At 40.4% G+C, this 17,170-nt stretch overlaps 2 protein-coding genes across 4 annotated transcripts; one reads left to right on the plus strand and one right to left on the minus strand.

The window, feature by feature from the left end:
- The first annotated feature begins 256 nt into the window (after nucleotides 1-256).
- On the plus strand, nucleotides 257-4,889 carry prss23 (serine protease 23). Of its 3 annotated transcripts, none has more exons than XM_066649561.1 (2): nucleotides 257-596; nucleotides 2,917-4,868. In XM_066649561.1, exon 2 carries the CDS (start codon nucleotides 2,935-2,937, stop codon nucleotides 4,096-4,098), a length of 1,164 nt encoding a protein of 387 aa, XP_066505658.1. In that variant the 5' UTR covers nucleotides 257-596; nucleotides 2,917-2,934; the 3' UTR covers nucleotides 4,099-4,868. The 3 variants fall into 3 exon arrangements, with proteins under 3 accessions (XP_066505658.1, XP_066505659.1, XP_066505656.1); XM_066649562.1 differs by lacking the exon at nucleotides 257-596 and adding an exon at nucleotides 755-880 and having other exon boundaries at nucleotides 2,917-4,875; XM_066649559.1 differs by lacking the exon at nucleotides 257-596 and adding an exon at nucleotides 902-988 and having other exon boundaries at nucleotides 2,917-4,889.
- A 5,901-nt stretch (nucleotides 4,890-10,790) lies between these two features.
- On the minus strand, nucleotides 10,791-15,389 carry cfl1 (cofilin 1). The gene is made up of 4 exons (XM_066649065.1): nucleotides 15,215-15,389; nucleotides 11,868-12,166; nucleotides 11,702-11,778; nucleotides 10,791-11,614 (listed from the first exon to the last, which is right to left on the minus strand). The coding sequence occupies exons 1-4, from the start codon at nucleotides 15,215-15,217 to the stop codon at nucleotides 11,496-11,498; spliced, it is 498 nt and encodes a 165-aa protein (XP_066505162.1). The 5' UTR covers nucleotides 15,218-15,389; the 3' UTR covers nucleotides 10,791-11,495.
- Between the last annotated feature and the right edge of the window lie 1,781 nt (nucleotides 15,390-17,170).

Consider the following 17,170-nt stretch of genomic DNA (forward strand, 5'->3'; position numbering starts at 1 on the left):
GAAAGTATAGATTACTGGTCTGTTGTTGTAGTTTGAGGATAAATTCTACCTGCTTGTGCTTGTAGTTTGAGAGTGCACACTGTCAGTTATTGTAGTTTGAGAATATATATTTACTGGCCAGTTGTTTTGGTTTGAGGACTTGGTTGTATTTTGAAGATATATTCTTCTGGCCAGTTGTAGCCCAGGGGCGGGTTTAGTCTGAAAACGGGTGGAGGGAAAAAAAAAAAAAGAGTCAGCAGCAGCACTGGGACTGTGAAGGTGGGCTCATTAACCCAACACTCAGCTCGACTCTGTGACTGAACACACGTCAACACACACACACTGAACTCCTGCCTCGGAGGAGAGTTCAACCCGAGAGTAACCGAGGATTTACAGACAATAGGAGGAGTGGAAGGAATGATGGAATATTAGACGAGTGGAAGGGTAGAGTGAATACGTCTGTCTCTGCGCGTGCGTGTGTGTGTGTGAGTTCAGGGCAAAAACCTGTCACACAGCGGAGCAGACAACATGGGAGTGAAGCAAAGAGCTGGGAGAGCCGGAGCACTTTGGGAGAAAAACGGGAATTGGAATTAAAAAGACACCAGACTCCTCTTGAGGCAAGTATTTGCATTTAATCCAACTTAAAAATGCCTTTAACTAAACCATGTAAACGTACAATTACTTTGCGACAAAGTGCCATATTCATATCCACAATTCATATTTTAGAGTATATAAATTAAATAGCGTTGGCTGCTGAAAGTTTAACGGGTGTAGTGTTGGCTGCAGGCTGTAGATGTTTAAATGCTGCTGCATTAAAGGGTTGTGTAGTGTTGAAATGTCGTGACCCGAGCTGCTGCCTGTGAATCTGGTTGGTTTGTTGAGCCTCGGCGCGGTGAGCAAGGTAAACACTGGGTGTGTTCTGTGTGTGAATGAAGGACGAGGCCAGGCCATCAATCCATTCATGATGGAGGATAACAAAAGGCGAAAGGGGCTTCGTGCTGGGAAACAGGTTGTTTACAGGGAATTCCAGAGAGGCTTCGTTCCACAAAGGGGGTCAGGTTTTGTGTCAGGACCAGTCTGGGGAAGTTGTCTCCATGTGAATGGAAATTAATTAATAATATTGTCTAATGATTTATACTCTTTATGTTGACAACAGAGAGTCAAGTCTTTACCTGTTTATTGGTGGTTTGGGGGTTTAAGTATCATGGCCAGTCAGGCAACCTGCGGTTCATCTTAATAAGTTAGTTAAGTGGTGACAAATTAATAACGTCAGTGGACGTCAAAAATACGTCTAATAGTCGTCTTTTCAACGTCTGTGTTTGGACGTCTTTTCAACTTTCCTTTTTTAACCTTAAGAGAACGTTGATTGGACGGCAGTCATTACGTTATTTCAACGTTGAATCAACGGCTAATTGTTTACTGGGCATAAACTAAGACATGATTTATTGCCCTTTTAATTTTGGTTTGTAGTTATTTTGGTGGTAGAATTGAATGTTAAGTGTGTTAGATTTTATACTCCTATATATTTTTAAGTCATAATCATTTTCATTTATATATCTTTACATTTTTTGGACATTGGAGGTGTTTTCTGGTATTTTGGCCACTTCTTGAAGAAAAAACAAAGTTTCAGGCAGTTCCTGGTGGTAGATTCCATAAATCTAATTCATCTTTTCTAGGTGGGTTGATGATGTAAAAGCAGATATATAAAGAAAATGGTTTAATAGGTAAAGTGTGACTTGATGGTTTTCTGACTGGACCTTACAACCAATAACCCATCAGGAATCAAAACCACCAGGTTTATAAAGGTGGCATCCAGGTGATAGGCTCCTTTTTTAAGCAGTAGGAACAGCAAGACCAACCTGAAATAATTAAAAGTATGTATGCCATATTATAGTTCTCCCCGTGTCCGCGTGGGTTTCCTCCGGGTGCTCCGGTTTCCTCCCACAGTCCAAAAAACACACGTTGCAGGTGGATTGGCGACTCGAAAGTGTCCGTAGGTATGAGTGTGTGAGTGAATGTGTGTGTGTCTGTGTTGCCCTGGGAAGGACTGGCGTCCCCTCCAGGGTGTATTCCCGCCTTGCGCCCAATGATTCCAGGTAGGCTCTGGACCCCCCGCGACCCTAAATTGGATAAGCGGTTACAGATAATGGATGGATGGATGGATGCCATATTATAGACAGTGTTAATGCTGTTTGACTGTCTCAAACAGAGCTCAATTTCTAATGAGATGTTTAATCTTAGTGGAACTCACCTGGATAAGACAAAGATCAGTGAGTTACTACTGCACCATATTTCTCCAAAAAGCTCCTGTAGTATCTACTGTGCTGAGAACTACAAGGTAGAAACTTGCACTGATGAAATCAACTATAAATCTGTTCAAGTGGTGTAGGTGATAAATCTTTATTACATAAATATAAAATGATAAAACACTAAAGTCCTCTTTCATCCAAAGCAATGTAAAGTCTTGTGACTGCTCAGTGAGTTGTGTGTAAGAGGCTTAAAATCCTGTCCCAACATGATTCATTGCATTTTCCCTCTGCCAGCTATAATGTGCATGACTCACATGACCACTTAGTGAGGAAACTATATTATTTCAGTCAGAACAGTTACAAATTGAAAAGAAAAGAAATAAAATAATAGGGAAATATATACAGTATAATAAAAAGTTTATTTAATGAGAACAAAATCAAAAATTGTTAAATAAAAGATGCCACACCAAAGTGGTGTATTCACTACACTGTGTTTACAGTGGGGCAGTTGGACAGGTAACGTACAATCAAAAGGTTCATGCTCTATACATAAATCTCTGAGGATGACGTCTTCAATATCAAGGTTTTAAACACTGTAACCAAATTGGGTTTACTCAGTTCTCCAAATCACAGAGAGATTACAAATTGCTTTTCTGCTCTAATTAACTCTCAAACGGTCTAATTTCAGGTTCCTAAAGTCTCAGCCATGGTCTGTTTCCGGACATTGGGGCTTGACCATCACTGCCCCACTGGTCTTCTCCTCTTTCTCCTAGTGTCCAGCTCCCTGTCAGTCGGAACGCTTCCTCACCTGTCCCATCTTCACGTCCCCTCTCTGGTGCCTCATGCCCCCTTGCCCCTGTCCCGCTCTCATTTCAGTGCAAAAGCGCAGCTGGACCTAACCACTCACTGCAATTTCAGTTGCTACCACAAGGGGGAGGACATTAATAAAGAGCACCTGACGGACCAGCTAGCTTTTGAAACACTGTATGCCGACGGCTCCCGTACACTGACCACTGTGGATCTGGATGATGATGAGGACATTTCTAACAATATTTTCCCCACACCTTCAGTCAGAAAGAAACACAAACTCACAGCTCTCTCCCGTAAGAGGATGAGGAGGCAAATCTATGGGGCAGATGGACGCTTTAGTATCCGTGGCGACCACTTTCTTCAGGACTATCCTTTCTCCACAGCAGTTCGGATCTCTACAGGATGCACTGGTGTTCTGGTGTCCCAGCAGCATGTTCTAACTGCTGCCCACTGTGTCCATGATGGTAAAGATTACGTCAAAGGTGCTCGCAAGCTCAGGGTGGGCTTCCTTATCTCACCATCTAATGTCACCAAGCAAGGCGAGGCCCCCTTGAAGAAGCCTTTGGTGCGCTGGGTGAGGGTCAAGAGGACGCGGGTGCCTAAAGGCTGGATCCAGGGGCCACAGGAGGTCAGCATGGATTATGACTACGCTCTGCTTGAGCTGCGCTGGCCCCATCGAAGGCCTTTTATGCGCTTGGCAGTGGCCCCCTCTTCCAATGACCTGGCTGGGAAACGTATCCACTTCTCTGGATTTGACAGTGACAGGCCTGGAGAGCTTGTGTATCGTTTTTGTCCAGTGGAGGACGAGTCCAACGATTTGATCTACCAACACTGTGATGCCAGGCCTGGAGCCAGTGGCTCTGGAGTTTATGGTCGTGTGTGGGATGACACTTTGGAACGTTGGGAGCGCAAGGTGATTGGCATCTTCTCTGGACATCAATGGCTGGAAATCAATGGTGAGAATCGTGACTACAATGTGGCTGTGCGCTTTACTCCACTGAAATTCGCTCAAATTTGTTACTGGGTCCATGGCAACAGAGCAGACTGCAGTCAAGACTGATCTGCATGATGGCAGGGATGATGCTAGAAGTGCCTGAAGGAGATGAAAATAAATTGACCCATGAACCTGCACTTTATGGTCAATCCTTTCACAGCAAGGCAACTACATTCAAGTCCTTGGCAAGAGGTTACCACACAATTCTGGACTTGATTACTAGTGTTATTTAATCCAAATTGGATCTGACACTAATTTTATCTTTAAATTGGACCTTTTATTTAAACAATTAAAACCACTATTTTGCCTTCCATTTTGAATGCACCGTTTGATCATTATTTTACCCACCACTGCTGCATGCTTGGCTGCGTGCAAGCTTGCACCAAGTTCATGCCAAGTTTGTACTGATATAAAAAAATAAAATGCCAATTACATTTTTTTTTTATTACCTTTTCCAGAGGCAAAATAAATGCCTGGCATGGATTTGTTTTTTAGACTGTGATGCTTAAGTTGATGATGTATAATATTTGTCAGATACATTAATCTGTTTCTAATATAGTGGTGATTTTTTTTTTATCTGTTTATGAGAACACAATTTTAGTCAGTTTTTGGATATACTACTGCTTGTCATAGTGGCTTAAAGGATTGAGTGAGTGGGCTACTATGGAGGGTTTTTTGTGAATATCATATCATTAAATAATAAATTAATTAAAGTGAGAATTAATTAAATCAATGTTTCATTTATTACATTATAAAATAAAAGCTTAAATAGATTTATGAAATTTATTTAATCATTATTTAATTGTACATTTTAAATATTTTATTAATAATTTAAAATAATTTAAGTATTTAACTATTTATATGTTTATTTCATGCGCCTTGCAGCCTTGCACTATGAAATAAGCCAAGACAGATCAGGTTCCATCCATCCATTATCTGTAACCGCTTATCCAATTTAGGGTCACGGGGGGTCCAGAGCCTACCTGGAATCATCGGGCGCAAGGCGGGAATACACCCTGGAGGGGACGCCAGTCCTTCACAGGGCAACACAGACACACACACATTCACTCACACACTCACACCTACGGACACTTTCGAGTCGCCAATCCACCTGCAACGTGTGTTTTTGGAGTGTGGGAGCACCCGGAGGAAACCCACGCGGACACGGGGAGAACACACCAACTCCTCACAGACAGTCACCCGGAGCGGGAATCGAACCCACAACCTCCAGGCCCCTGGAGCTGTGTGACTGCGACACTACCTGCTGCGCCACCGTGCCGCCAGATCAGGTTCCAGATATTAAAAAAAAAACTGTACAAGTTAGTTAGCGCTAGCTAGGTAGAAAACGAATCTAGCGTTAGCCAATTGCGGTTAACGCCTGTATAATGTAAGTTGGTTAGCGTTAGCTAGGTAGAAAACGAATCTAGCGTTAGCCAATAGAGGCTAACGCCTGTATAATGTAAGTTAGTTAGCGTTAGCTAGGTAGAAAACGAATCTAGCGTTAGCCAATAGCGGTTAACGCCTGTATAATGTAAGTTGGTTAGCGTTAGCTAGGTAGAAAACGAATCTAGCGTTAGCCAATAGCGGCTAACGCCTGTATAATGTAAGTTAGTTAGCGTTAGCTAGGTAGAAAACGAATCTAGCGTTAGCCAACAGCAGATAACGCCGGTATAATGTAAGTTAGTTAGCGTTAGCTAGGTAGAAAACAAAAGTAGCGTTAGCCAACAGCAGCTAACGCCTGTATAATGTAAGTTAATTAGAGTAAGCTAGGTAGAAAAAGATCGTAGGCTGTGTCCGAAACTGTGCCCTATTCACTATATAGTGTATTACTTTGGGGTGACGCCATTTTGTAGTAGTGTCCGAAAACAGAGTGGACAATTTTCAATGCACTCAAACAATCCCACAATGCACTGCAAAAAGTAGTGTATAATGTATGAACACTAACATATATCTCAATCTAGCCAATCATTCGGACTGGATCGGAGTTAGTCCAGCCCACTGACGGATGATGTTTACAGATATAATTATTTCATAGCGCAAGGCTGCAAGGAAATAAATATATAAATAATTAAATTAATTAATAAAATAATTATTTATATATTTAAAATACGTATATAAACAACAAATAAAGAAATCCCATAAATCTTTAAGCTTTTATTTCAACATAAATGAATAATTAATTAATTACAATTTTATTTATTTGATTATTCATATAATATTTGTCACAAAAAACCCTCCATAGGCTACATGTTCTTTCATATTTTTATTTCAGGGGTAGAAACTAGACTATGACAGATCCAATCAATGCATAACTTCTGGTATTGTTCTGTTACATATATTACACAGATACAAAATGTAGTGACAGCTTATATACAGAATAAAAACTCATTCTAACACAAATAAAGCCTAAGACACATTTTTAGTAACCATATCTTGCTAGAGTAAATACCAAATACAAAGGATGAGGGATAAATTTAATTGAATATATTTCTATTTTTTGAAAATGCTTTTATTTTAATAAATAAAAACGTTATAAGCATGTTTATTTTGTTTTCCTTTTACCTCATATCTTTAGAAGCGTCCTAATCAGGATTCATATGAACAAGTCGAGGTCCGTTCAAAATGTTGTGTCTTACTGGTAGGAACGTATTTTTTTAAAATCTATTTATTTATTTATTTATTTATGTATTTTAACGTGCGGTTCAAATGGGACTCTGGCGCCCTCCTGTGGTTCAAAGAATCAATGATTTTAAGATAATCTCAGTCCAGTAGTCGTAGTCGTACACAAATTCGGACAAATCTGAGCAAATCACTGTTTTGATTTGGTTTTCAAGGTGCAAATATATACAGGAAACACACGCCTGTTTATTTTATGCAAAAAATAAAATATATTTTTATTCAAGTTGATCTCAAACTATGCAATAAAATTCCATAGACATTGTGTTCCTTGTGAAGTATGTGCCAAATATAAAATATATCCTTTGATTAAAAAAATAAAATGTATTAACCCCATTTCTCAATTTTGGGAGGCTGTGCAAAATGTAATAGACAGACAGACAGACAGACAGATAGATAGATAGATAGATAGATAGACAGACAGACAGACAGATAGATATATAGATAGACAGACAGACAGATAGATATATAGATAGACAGACAGACAGATAGATAGATAGATAGACAGAAAGATAGATAGGCAGATGGAAAGATAGATAGATAGATAGATATAATGTGTTTGTGTTGGTGCATATATGTTGAATCACCTCTACTCATATATATATATAAATGTTTGGAGCAGAGGAGACCAATAGGATTTCAGCTGCTCAACAGTTTGGGGTCTCCATTAGTGTTTATCGTTTCATAATGCATTAAATACTTTCAGATGGTGACAGATCTGGACTAGTTCAGCCTTGTGCACTAAATAGTTGGACTACAGGACATTTTTTCACTGCATGTCAGTCCATCTTAAATGAACTTGGGCCCAGGGTAGGTATAGATGTTTCTGAATCATGTTAATATATACTTTATTCTTTGAGTTTAAGTTTGCATTTGTGGATGCAGTAACAAATTGTCTTCACAAACAATGGTTTTCTAAGAAGTGTCTCTGAGCCCATGCAGCCAAGGGTTTCTGTGGTTTTAGATCTTGTCCCTTGAATATAAAGTCTTTTAATAATATTGTCTGCTGCATATTAAGAAATTCCAAGGTTATTTGTTGTTTTATGTTTAGAAACATAATTCTAGAATTGTTTTCACTACCCCTCCACATCTTTAATTCTGAAAGACTCTGTCTCTCTGAAATGCTCTCTATAAAAACAATCTTGTCATGTGCCAGTCGGCCTCATTTATTTTTTGTAGAACTCCACAACTTTACCTGTTTTTTTGTTCACTGTCATTCCATTTGTTAAATGAGGTATTGGTGTCTAAAAACATTGCTTATATTTGTAATGAACTATAACATTTCTTAGATTCAGCTTGTGAAATATTGTATTTTCAAATAAATATAGGGCTTAAAATGGTCTAGAAACATCCTTCAGGGATTTTTAGTAGCATTTTAGTAGAATTATGCTAACATCAAATAAGAATTCAAGGAGTAATCACTTCTGTACACATAAATTTGGTACTTGACCTGTAATAAAACAACAAACATTTGTTCACGTGATGCTGGACGTATTAGAGCTCTTTCCAATTTTGTTTAGACATTTGCATTTAGAAATATTTAATCTAAAACATGTAAAATAATGTCAAATAATCTAAAAGATTGTATATAACTCAGCTTAAGGCCAGAAAGTGTTTCCCATTACTTTTCATGAGGAACATCTCCATTTCCTTCCTGACCAAACTTTCCAGGCCACAAGATTTCAGAGGTTTGGGGCCAGTCTAGCCTTCTGTACAGTGCACTGTATTATATCTTCCACTCAGATTTATTTTATAGCTTTGTTTATGTGTTTCTCATTTCGTCTCCAGTCTCATCACTCACACCACCTTTTGGGCTGAGGTTTGTCTGCTGAATAGAGTCAGTCATCATGGTAAACCTGTTTTAAATTCTAGTTTCATTCTCAGGTTGCTGGATGTGCTTTGGAAGGATGAGTCAAACAGGCCTTTGCTGAACCTGTTAAATTTAGCAGGAACTGCTGTGAGCCGTGAGTTGCCCAGCTGCCTGTGGATCTAAGTTGCTTGCCATCCTTGGGCATAAAACAAAAATCATATTGTTTTTGTACCAGTTTTTTGGGTGTTGTTTTATGGTTCACTGTAAATGTGGGATAATGTTCAGAATTCCCTTGTTTCAGCTAAAAATGTTCTTAACGTGTGAGTAAGCACGCAGGTTCAGAATAGAGAATAACCAAGTATCCAAATGTGTGGTCTCTGCAAAGATTTGCTGCCCACACAGCAGTGGTCCTCGTGACCCATATGAAAAGAGGCCTTTAGTTTTGTTGTAGCGTTTTGCAATTCTCTCTAAGAGCAACGCCACCACAGTAACCATCAGGCCGAGGGTATGACAGAGGGTGAGTCTTTCGGGGGTTGGTGAAGTACACTGCCATGTTCAGTGCTCAGATGTCCACTGCCCTCTGCCGGCTGATTCATGTAAATGCTCTTCCTTTTCCATACCACAACATGGCGATCGCGGTCAAGAATGCAGTAGGAATTCTTGAATATTAAGGACAGATAACAGTTAAAGCAGTAAAACGATAGCTATACCATTTTTCAGCGCCTTACTTTAATTTTATTCTGGTGTTTTACTCATTTAGTCCCGAACCTGGAAATTCCCATTACTAAACTATTTTGGTGTTAAGTATTAAGGAAAACAATTGTAATAGGAGCTCACCTGGGACCTAGAAGATAATAGTTTAGGTTCTGTATGTACTGAGATTTTACTTCAGCAGCTGTTTTCCTCCCATGTCTAAAGTACATGGAGGCCGACCTACTCAGCTATGATTGTATCCACCTTAATAGGATTAGAAAGTGGTCATTTTTAGTATACTTCTAGAAAAATCCATGGATTCTTTCATTTCATTGTTTGAAGAAAAATAAAGCAACTGGATTTGCATAAATACCAATAAAAAGAATGTGGTCCTATCGGTTGAGTGCCAAGACCACATCCATGACCTTGTTCCTACTCACTGTTCATTCTCTCAGCTCCACTGAAAGTAAAAGAACATTTTGTAGTTCTGCAACTGCAGACTGAAGTCAATATTTTGCTCATCATATAGTTTGTCCATTCTCAACAGGAAACCATTTGCTGAACTGAAGTAACACTGATGGTAGTAGTGGCACGTTAGTGTGCGTTGTGCTGATAAAAGTGGACCAGCCACTGCTGGAGCTTCTAAGGGTCCACTGTGATACACCTAACATTTTGGTCCGTCTTATAGATAATGTCAGAAACAGCAGCTGCAATTTGTGGTCACTGGACACACATTGATGGATTCTTCAGGTCAGCAGTGACAAATGGTGTTTAAAACTCCAGTAGCGCTGCTGTCTGACCCACTCAAACTAGTACACCCGGGTCACTGCAACACTGAGAATGATCCAACCTGCTCTGAGGTAGTATCCCTACCATTACAGCAGAGTGAAATGGGTCAAATTATGCAGAGCAACATATGGACTAGTCTAACTACAAAGTGCATCTGCATGTGAATTACAAATATGCTCCTTTAGGGTCAGTAGAGCAGAGAACTGGCCAGTGAACATAAAAACAAGGAAGGTGTAAATATAACTTTATTTGGCTGGAAATCTATGCTATAAACGTCAGTTACCAAAAGCCTGATGGGACTCATACGCCATTCAGGAAACAGTAAAATTCTACTATCTTTAGGTAAAGAGCAGGTAATGGTCACAAGACCATGAATATTTTCCAAATCTATTCAATGTATATATAAAAAAAATAATAATAATACAATTCATATTGCATACTGCTACATTTATCACATGATTAAAATGTTAATTTTGGCAATTTAGGCAGACGAGCTTGAGACTGACACTTGAGATACTGCCATTAAGAATTTCTCCCATCTCTGATGGAAGGGCCAGGTAAACATGAAAACTTTAGTGCACTGCAAATAGATTCCTAACCTTAAGCAAGTGATTACCAAGACAAACAATAGTTTAGTGCCTTTTTTATTAGAGATAAGGAGACGATACAAAACATCCACTATCCATTACCCTTCAAAGCTCTGTACACAGGCTGTTCCAATACATCGCTCCCCATCCTTCCTTCGGTCCGTCTGATTTTCAGACATCTGAGCCACCAGATCCAGAATTTATTTAATTTTTTTTTTTTTTTTTACACATGTAAAGGAATGTGTTGAATTTCTTGACACCAGTGCCATGGTTTGGAAATGTTTGCAAATAAGAGCTGGAATAATAATAAAAAAAAAATCACCAGGAATTTCCAAATAATGCAATGAGGGGGGGTAAGGGCAGAGAGAGAAAAAAAAGGAAATGTGTTCCCAAAACATTGTGCAATTCAGTCAGAGCAAATTGTTATGTACTACACCTAATCTCAGCTACACACACACACACAATTAGAAAAATTAACTAATAGTTTGGCAAGGAAAAAAAAAATAAAAAAAAATCCAATGTATAATTAAGGTATGAGCAGTATTTTGTAGAATCAAATGTTGAATTATGGATTCTGTTCTCTCAGCCTCTCCCTTCAACGATCTAGTGGAACCCAGAAAGAACAAATACCTGTCTGCACACATTTACAGTTATAGTACTTCATTTATAATCATCCTCCTTCAAATTTTTATTATTTTTTTAAAGATTTATTTTTTGTGTTTTGTTCTTTGTATGTGTGAACTGGAATGACAGCCTAAATTTTGTGGAGTTTGGAAACTGTCACTTTCAACCAACCCTCCCCACCCACAAGAGCCCACCCACCAGCCCTGCAAACAATCCTGCCAAGCCCCCCCCCCCTGCCCTAACAACGTTGGAATGAACAGCTATACCCCTCAAAAGCGTTGGCCTCAATCGGAAAGAGGCTTCCCTTCAAGAGTGATCACTGATGATCCCCCAAGCTTCTCAGCGAGGGTCTTTCGGTCTTTGATGTCATCCAAACCATTCACTTGCCATTCGTGCTTGATACCTGTGGACACAAGCAGAAGATATTAAAAAGCTGCAACAGAAATCACTTCTGAAAAATTACAGTACAGTTACTGTCCACATATCTCACCTGTAAACTTTTTCTTGATGGCATCCTTGGAGCTAGCGTAAATCATCTTGCTCTTTAGTGGAGCATTTTCTGGGGCCCTGAGAATAAGAAGAAATGGGTCAGTTGCATCCAATTATATTAACTTTATTCTGTAAAAGCATTCTGCGCAACTCTGAACATCACTCACCAGAAGATGAAAACCAGGTCTTCCTTCTTGGTCTCCTTAGTCTCATATGTGGCATCATACAGGGCGTAGCGGCAGTCATCTGGAGGGAGCATCTTGACAAACTTGAGGTACGGGTCACCTTCTTCTGCCTGGAGGATCTCACGGCCATCCTCCATGATGATTTTCTTCTTGTCATCACTCAAGCAGAAGAGGACAGCCTTCTTCCTCTTGCCCCTCTCTTCTTCAGTCTGCTGTGCTTTGCGCACCTTCATCTCATTGAAGACCGTCAGCACATTCTCTTCCACTGTAACTCCGGAGGCCTGCAGGCACGTACACAAAGAGGAGAGGTCACATGGTTTCAATGTGGCACCTGCCCAATGGTTCTCTGTGCAGAAAGGGAAGTAAATGAGCTAATGGGCGTTTGTGAGCAAACAAGTAGGGTGTGAGTTGGAACTGAAATGAAAGATGTGCCATGGCACCAGAGAAGCCAACCGAGACATGCTTAATTAAAAAAAAATACATAAATAAATAAAACCTGGATTACCTAGCTGACAGGCTTTTCGACAGTGTTAAGACACTGACAGGTAAAACTAGCTTTTACAAGCCCTTAGTGTGTCTTAAGTGAGCCATTATGCCCCAATATTAACAAATTAACTACAAAGATTACAATGAACATGTAGTCAGATAAAGCTTAGAGTACAGATAGGCTTGACTGCATTTAAAATACAGTGCTTGACAAGTCACATGCCATTTCACACAAGGAAAGGAACTACACTTCCTCATAAGGCCTGCAACAGTCTGTAAGAAGTGGGAGTGTTTGGCTGTGCACTAAGGATACAATACACATTGGCTGTTAGGTGAGATAAGCTGCAGCATTAAAGGTGCGACTTGCTTTTGTTATGCAAGACAAGCAAACATTTAAAAAAAAATAAAAATTCCCCACCAAAGCATGTGAACAAGGCTCTGCCATATAGCTGCGACAGCAGGAGTCAAGAGAGAGGAGGGGCTAGCCCTACAGCTCCTGAGCACAGGCTAACCACAAACGCACAATGGCACTACTGTCAAAATCAAAACGGCCTGAGTCACATTAGCCCCATAAACCGAATGAGGTCTTCTGATTTCCATTACTGCACCCAGTAGGGAAGACCACCTCCAGAACAGATTTTAAACCACAGGTGAAGTGAAGCCTCTCCTCACAATGCAAGCCATAAGGATATTCACCTTCCTGAGAGCAAACCCCTGAGACAACCAAACCAGTAACTTGACTCTAAAGGCGGGTGTCAGTTCAGCTACTGAATAACGAGCGTATCATATTAGAACTCATTGTGGAAAAGGGTCTGGAGAGGCACAGGTCAGTGAGTGTGGATTAAGTTCCAATTCGCATTAATGAGCCACTTTAAGAAATGTGTGTAAAGGGTGTGGAAGGATATGCTCAGAGGTGTGAATGACAGCTCTAAAAAAAAAATGGTTGTTTTAGTTTTGCATGTCAAAATAGGACTAAAACTACAGGTAATACAGATCAAAACTTTAAGTGCTACATCTTTTTCCTGTCATAAAAATACTAAAGGCCATGATCAAAAGCCAAAGTCCACCGTACTCCACTGTAGAGCAGAATTAGACAGCTGGACGTTGGCAAGGCACAAAACTAACTAAAAGAATTCCCAGGTTCACATGTCAAAGATAGGCGGGGGGTGATAAACATGCTTTTCACTGAGCATCCTGTAAAAAGCAGTTTAACTAGATTTAACATGTTATAACGAAGAAAATACAGTGACGAGATATCTATCATATCGCCCACCCCTAATGAAAGGTTTCGAAAAAGGGGTAAAATGGAGACTTCTCAAACCGGAACCGGCATTTCCTTCAGACGCTGCCTGTAATACAAAATGAACGCTGCTTTTCAAACCCTCCTATACAAGCACAATTCTTTAGTTTCTTACCCACACTTACTTACTACACTTCTGGAGTGTTTGTTAATAGTTAGTGTAAAGTGTAGTGTAATCCAAATTTGAGCGTCAGTTTACAGAAGTTCCTCTATAATCCTGGGGATAATGGGTGTACACAGAGCGCTCTGCACCCACAGCACACGGATCATGACTCCTTTATAAAATGGTGAGTTTCGGGCCTTCCCTCGTGTCCACTGCGCGCTTCAGTTCAGGAGCCGAAGCAGCACTCGAAACGACACAGCACCCTTTAATTAAAGTTATCCGAGTATTTTGTTAACACTTTTTTAGAACGTACAAAATTAAACTTGACGCTCGGCTGAGCTGAGAACAACCAGGAAGAGAGCTAAGTCCCAATGAGAATGCGTCCCCTAACAAGACAACTGAACGCTGTATTCTGAGAGAATAGATTTCGCCTTTAATGTGCTTTAAAGTCTCAAACACGCTGAACAAGATCCTCCGTCTGGCCCGAGGCCGGAGAAACACAGCGGCTCGTCAGTGCGGAGTTAGGGTGGGGCCAGGGCCAATGCAGCGCTCCGCTCACAATCCACACAAAGACGCTAGTCTGGATATTTTAACCGTTGGGGCTGCAGCAGGTGTCGGTGACTAACTGTACAAAGATGGTCTTTAAAGTGCGAGGAAAAGCCTACGGTTATACTTCAACAACCTCCGGATGGCCGTGATGAGACAAAGGACGGCTGTTAGCCGGTTAGCACGAGTCCCGGCCCCGCTCAGCACGAGGCTGAAGTCGGCTTCTTCGTATTTTCGTTCCACCTTAAATGGTGCAGAATTCACAGCCTATTAGGTGCGTAACTACTGCACCATTTAAGGAGGAACGGAAAATAGGAACCAGGCGAATAGGACGACGCGTCAGCTTCGTCCGTTCAGCGGCGTTTCAAAACTGAAAAGCGATCCGCTTCGTGATTTAACGTTACACCAGTCACCGTCAATTCAGGACACAGAAATAACGCCTGAATTCCAAGGCCTTACATTTCATGACCCAACATTTTTGGGGAAAATAACCACACAAAAGGCGAAGTGCTATTCGTCGGGCCTCCGTGAAACGGAAATAAAAAGACTGTGCGAGTGAGGAAATGGCGCCAGTTGTTTTTTGGGTCGATTTTTTTGTCGTTTTTCTCCAGCCCCCATGCGTCTGCGGCTCCGCGAACAGCCGACACCAGAGAACATGAGAGTGGCTTACACATAAGCGGTGGACAGAAGGATGGCAAGGCGTAGTGTATAGAGTTGTATTTTTATCATTTTAGTTAGATCAGAAACAGCAGGCCTGCGCCAGTCCGCACTGCTACTAAATAAGATACATTAACACGTCTAAAATCTAAACCTCACAGTTCATTACGATTCAAACAGTGAAAATATAAGTGGGGATAAATGGTAATGATGAATAACAGACAAATGCAGACATACCATGGCTGTGTCTCTGTGTGAGTCGGCGTCTGGATGTGAATTGAATGAAGCTGTGCTGCAGTCTGCTGCTCGCTCTCTCGATTCAACGCACGGACGCGCCCTTCAATACTAGTGATGTACCGATCACAAGTGAATCGATTCTGAGTTAATCACTTTTAGGTAATCGTCGAGCTAGATCGCTTTGAAGAACCTGGGTTTATATGGGGCGAATAAAAAGATACACTTCCATGAAAATAACAATAACTCCTTCATGGTTTTCATTGGACCATTTCGTCCACCTCATTATCCCCTCCACCTGTTTCTTGTTGTGTTTGGCTGCGTCCAAAACCATAGGCCCAGCACTACACGTATTATTTTAATGCACTTGTACCTGTGGCGTACTACTACCAATACAACCTCTGTTGCTGGTTTATTATTGCCATTTGTCTTGCAATTCTCTGGTATCTTTAGTAAGTTCTCTTAATTTTTTACTTTGTCCGCCGAAATAAGTTAAATGCAAATTTGTTCAATTAAAGGACAGATAAGCGTTCAATGGAACTTAAATGATTGCTATTATTCTTATGACTACTTTTAGGAACAATAAACGTCAACACTGCTGAATGAAGCAGTGATTATGAGATGAAAGAATCGGCTCTTTGAACCGAGTCAAGAGAAATCCGGAATGCTCGTCACAATCCGCCACGGCGGAATGAGCGCGCGTCAGGAGCGGCCACGCGCTTTGGTGAAGCATCATGGGAAATTGAGTTAAATATACAACGTCTTTTACATTCACGAAAATGTATATTGATTTTAACTCAAGTCAGTTAGATAGAGTAATTGATTACTCGGACTCTGAAAATAAATCCAAATAAGAGACCAAGCAGGGCTTAGATAAGCGAATTTATATTACTCTACTCTAGCATTGTGTATTGAACACCTTGGATTTCCCCTGGGGATCAATAAAGTATCTATCTATCTATCTAAAATCTGTGTAGCCTCATAGTATTAATTTTAATCAATTTGATTATGTTTTTCGCACTCATTTGGCACTTACAAGTTATCTAACATGGTGCAAGGTATAAGGCTGAAGGCCTAACCCCTTGTACAGCATGAAATTTCATACATTTTCTCAGCTCTCATATTAATAAAATAAAAAAAGTGCATGAAAGAATAAATAAATTGTCATGATTATCACTGGCCCTGATAATATACTGACAATAAATACATTGGTTGGATTAATTGGTAGAAATATTTCAAATTTAAATGTATTTTAAATGGTAAATTTTAACATATATTTTATTTTTCAAATATAGGGCATGTTTATGTATTTTTAAATGGTATACACTCCACACATGGTTTAATTTAAAAAATATTTTCCCCACGGTAGATTAAAAAAGTTAGTTGACATTTGTTGTATTTGAGCGTAAATGTAGTTTAACTTGTATTTCCTGTATTACTTTTGGACAAATGGGAGCAGGATCAGTTCTCACTAACCCAGACACCGCCTCCTGAATTAAAGTTATTTTCCGTATCAACTAAAAATCGAGCAAACAAACAAACGTAAAAAAACTAAACTAAATAATTCAAACAAATCAAGTCTCCATTCAGTGCCGGTTCTCGAGGCCTGCGGCCGCTCTGCTCTAAAGCCCTTTGTCTGTCTCTGCCCCCTTTTTTTTAAGGTTCGCTTAACTCGCTTCCAAATATGGAAGTGAACGATGACAGCCGTGAACGCGCAGCAGCAGCAGCCAATGCAGCGCGCTCCCGCCGCCTCGCAACTCCAATCGCCATATAAGGACAGGAGCACGGCTCTGATTCACACGGTGAGAGCGAGCGCTGCACGCGGTAGGGGGCGCGCGCAACAACAGAGGAGAAAGGATTAGTCAAAGAGCTGATGAACGGAGGGGGAATGAGGAAAAGACAAAACAGCAACAACTCCTTTTATTACACGGTTGCAGGCTTGAAATGATTGACGCAGTC

The sequence above is a fragment of the Hoplias malabaricus genome, chromosome 17, assembly GCF_029633855.1.
Source record: "Hoplias malabaricus isolate fHopMal1 chromosome 17, fHopMal1.hap1, whole genome shotgun sequence".
NCBI classification, from domain to species: domain Eukaryota; kingdom Metazoa; phylum Chordata; class Actinopteri; order Characiformes; family Erythrinidae; genus Hoplias; species Hoplias malabaricus.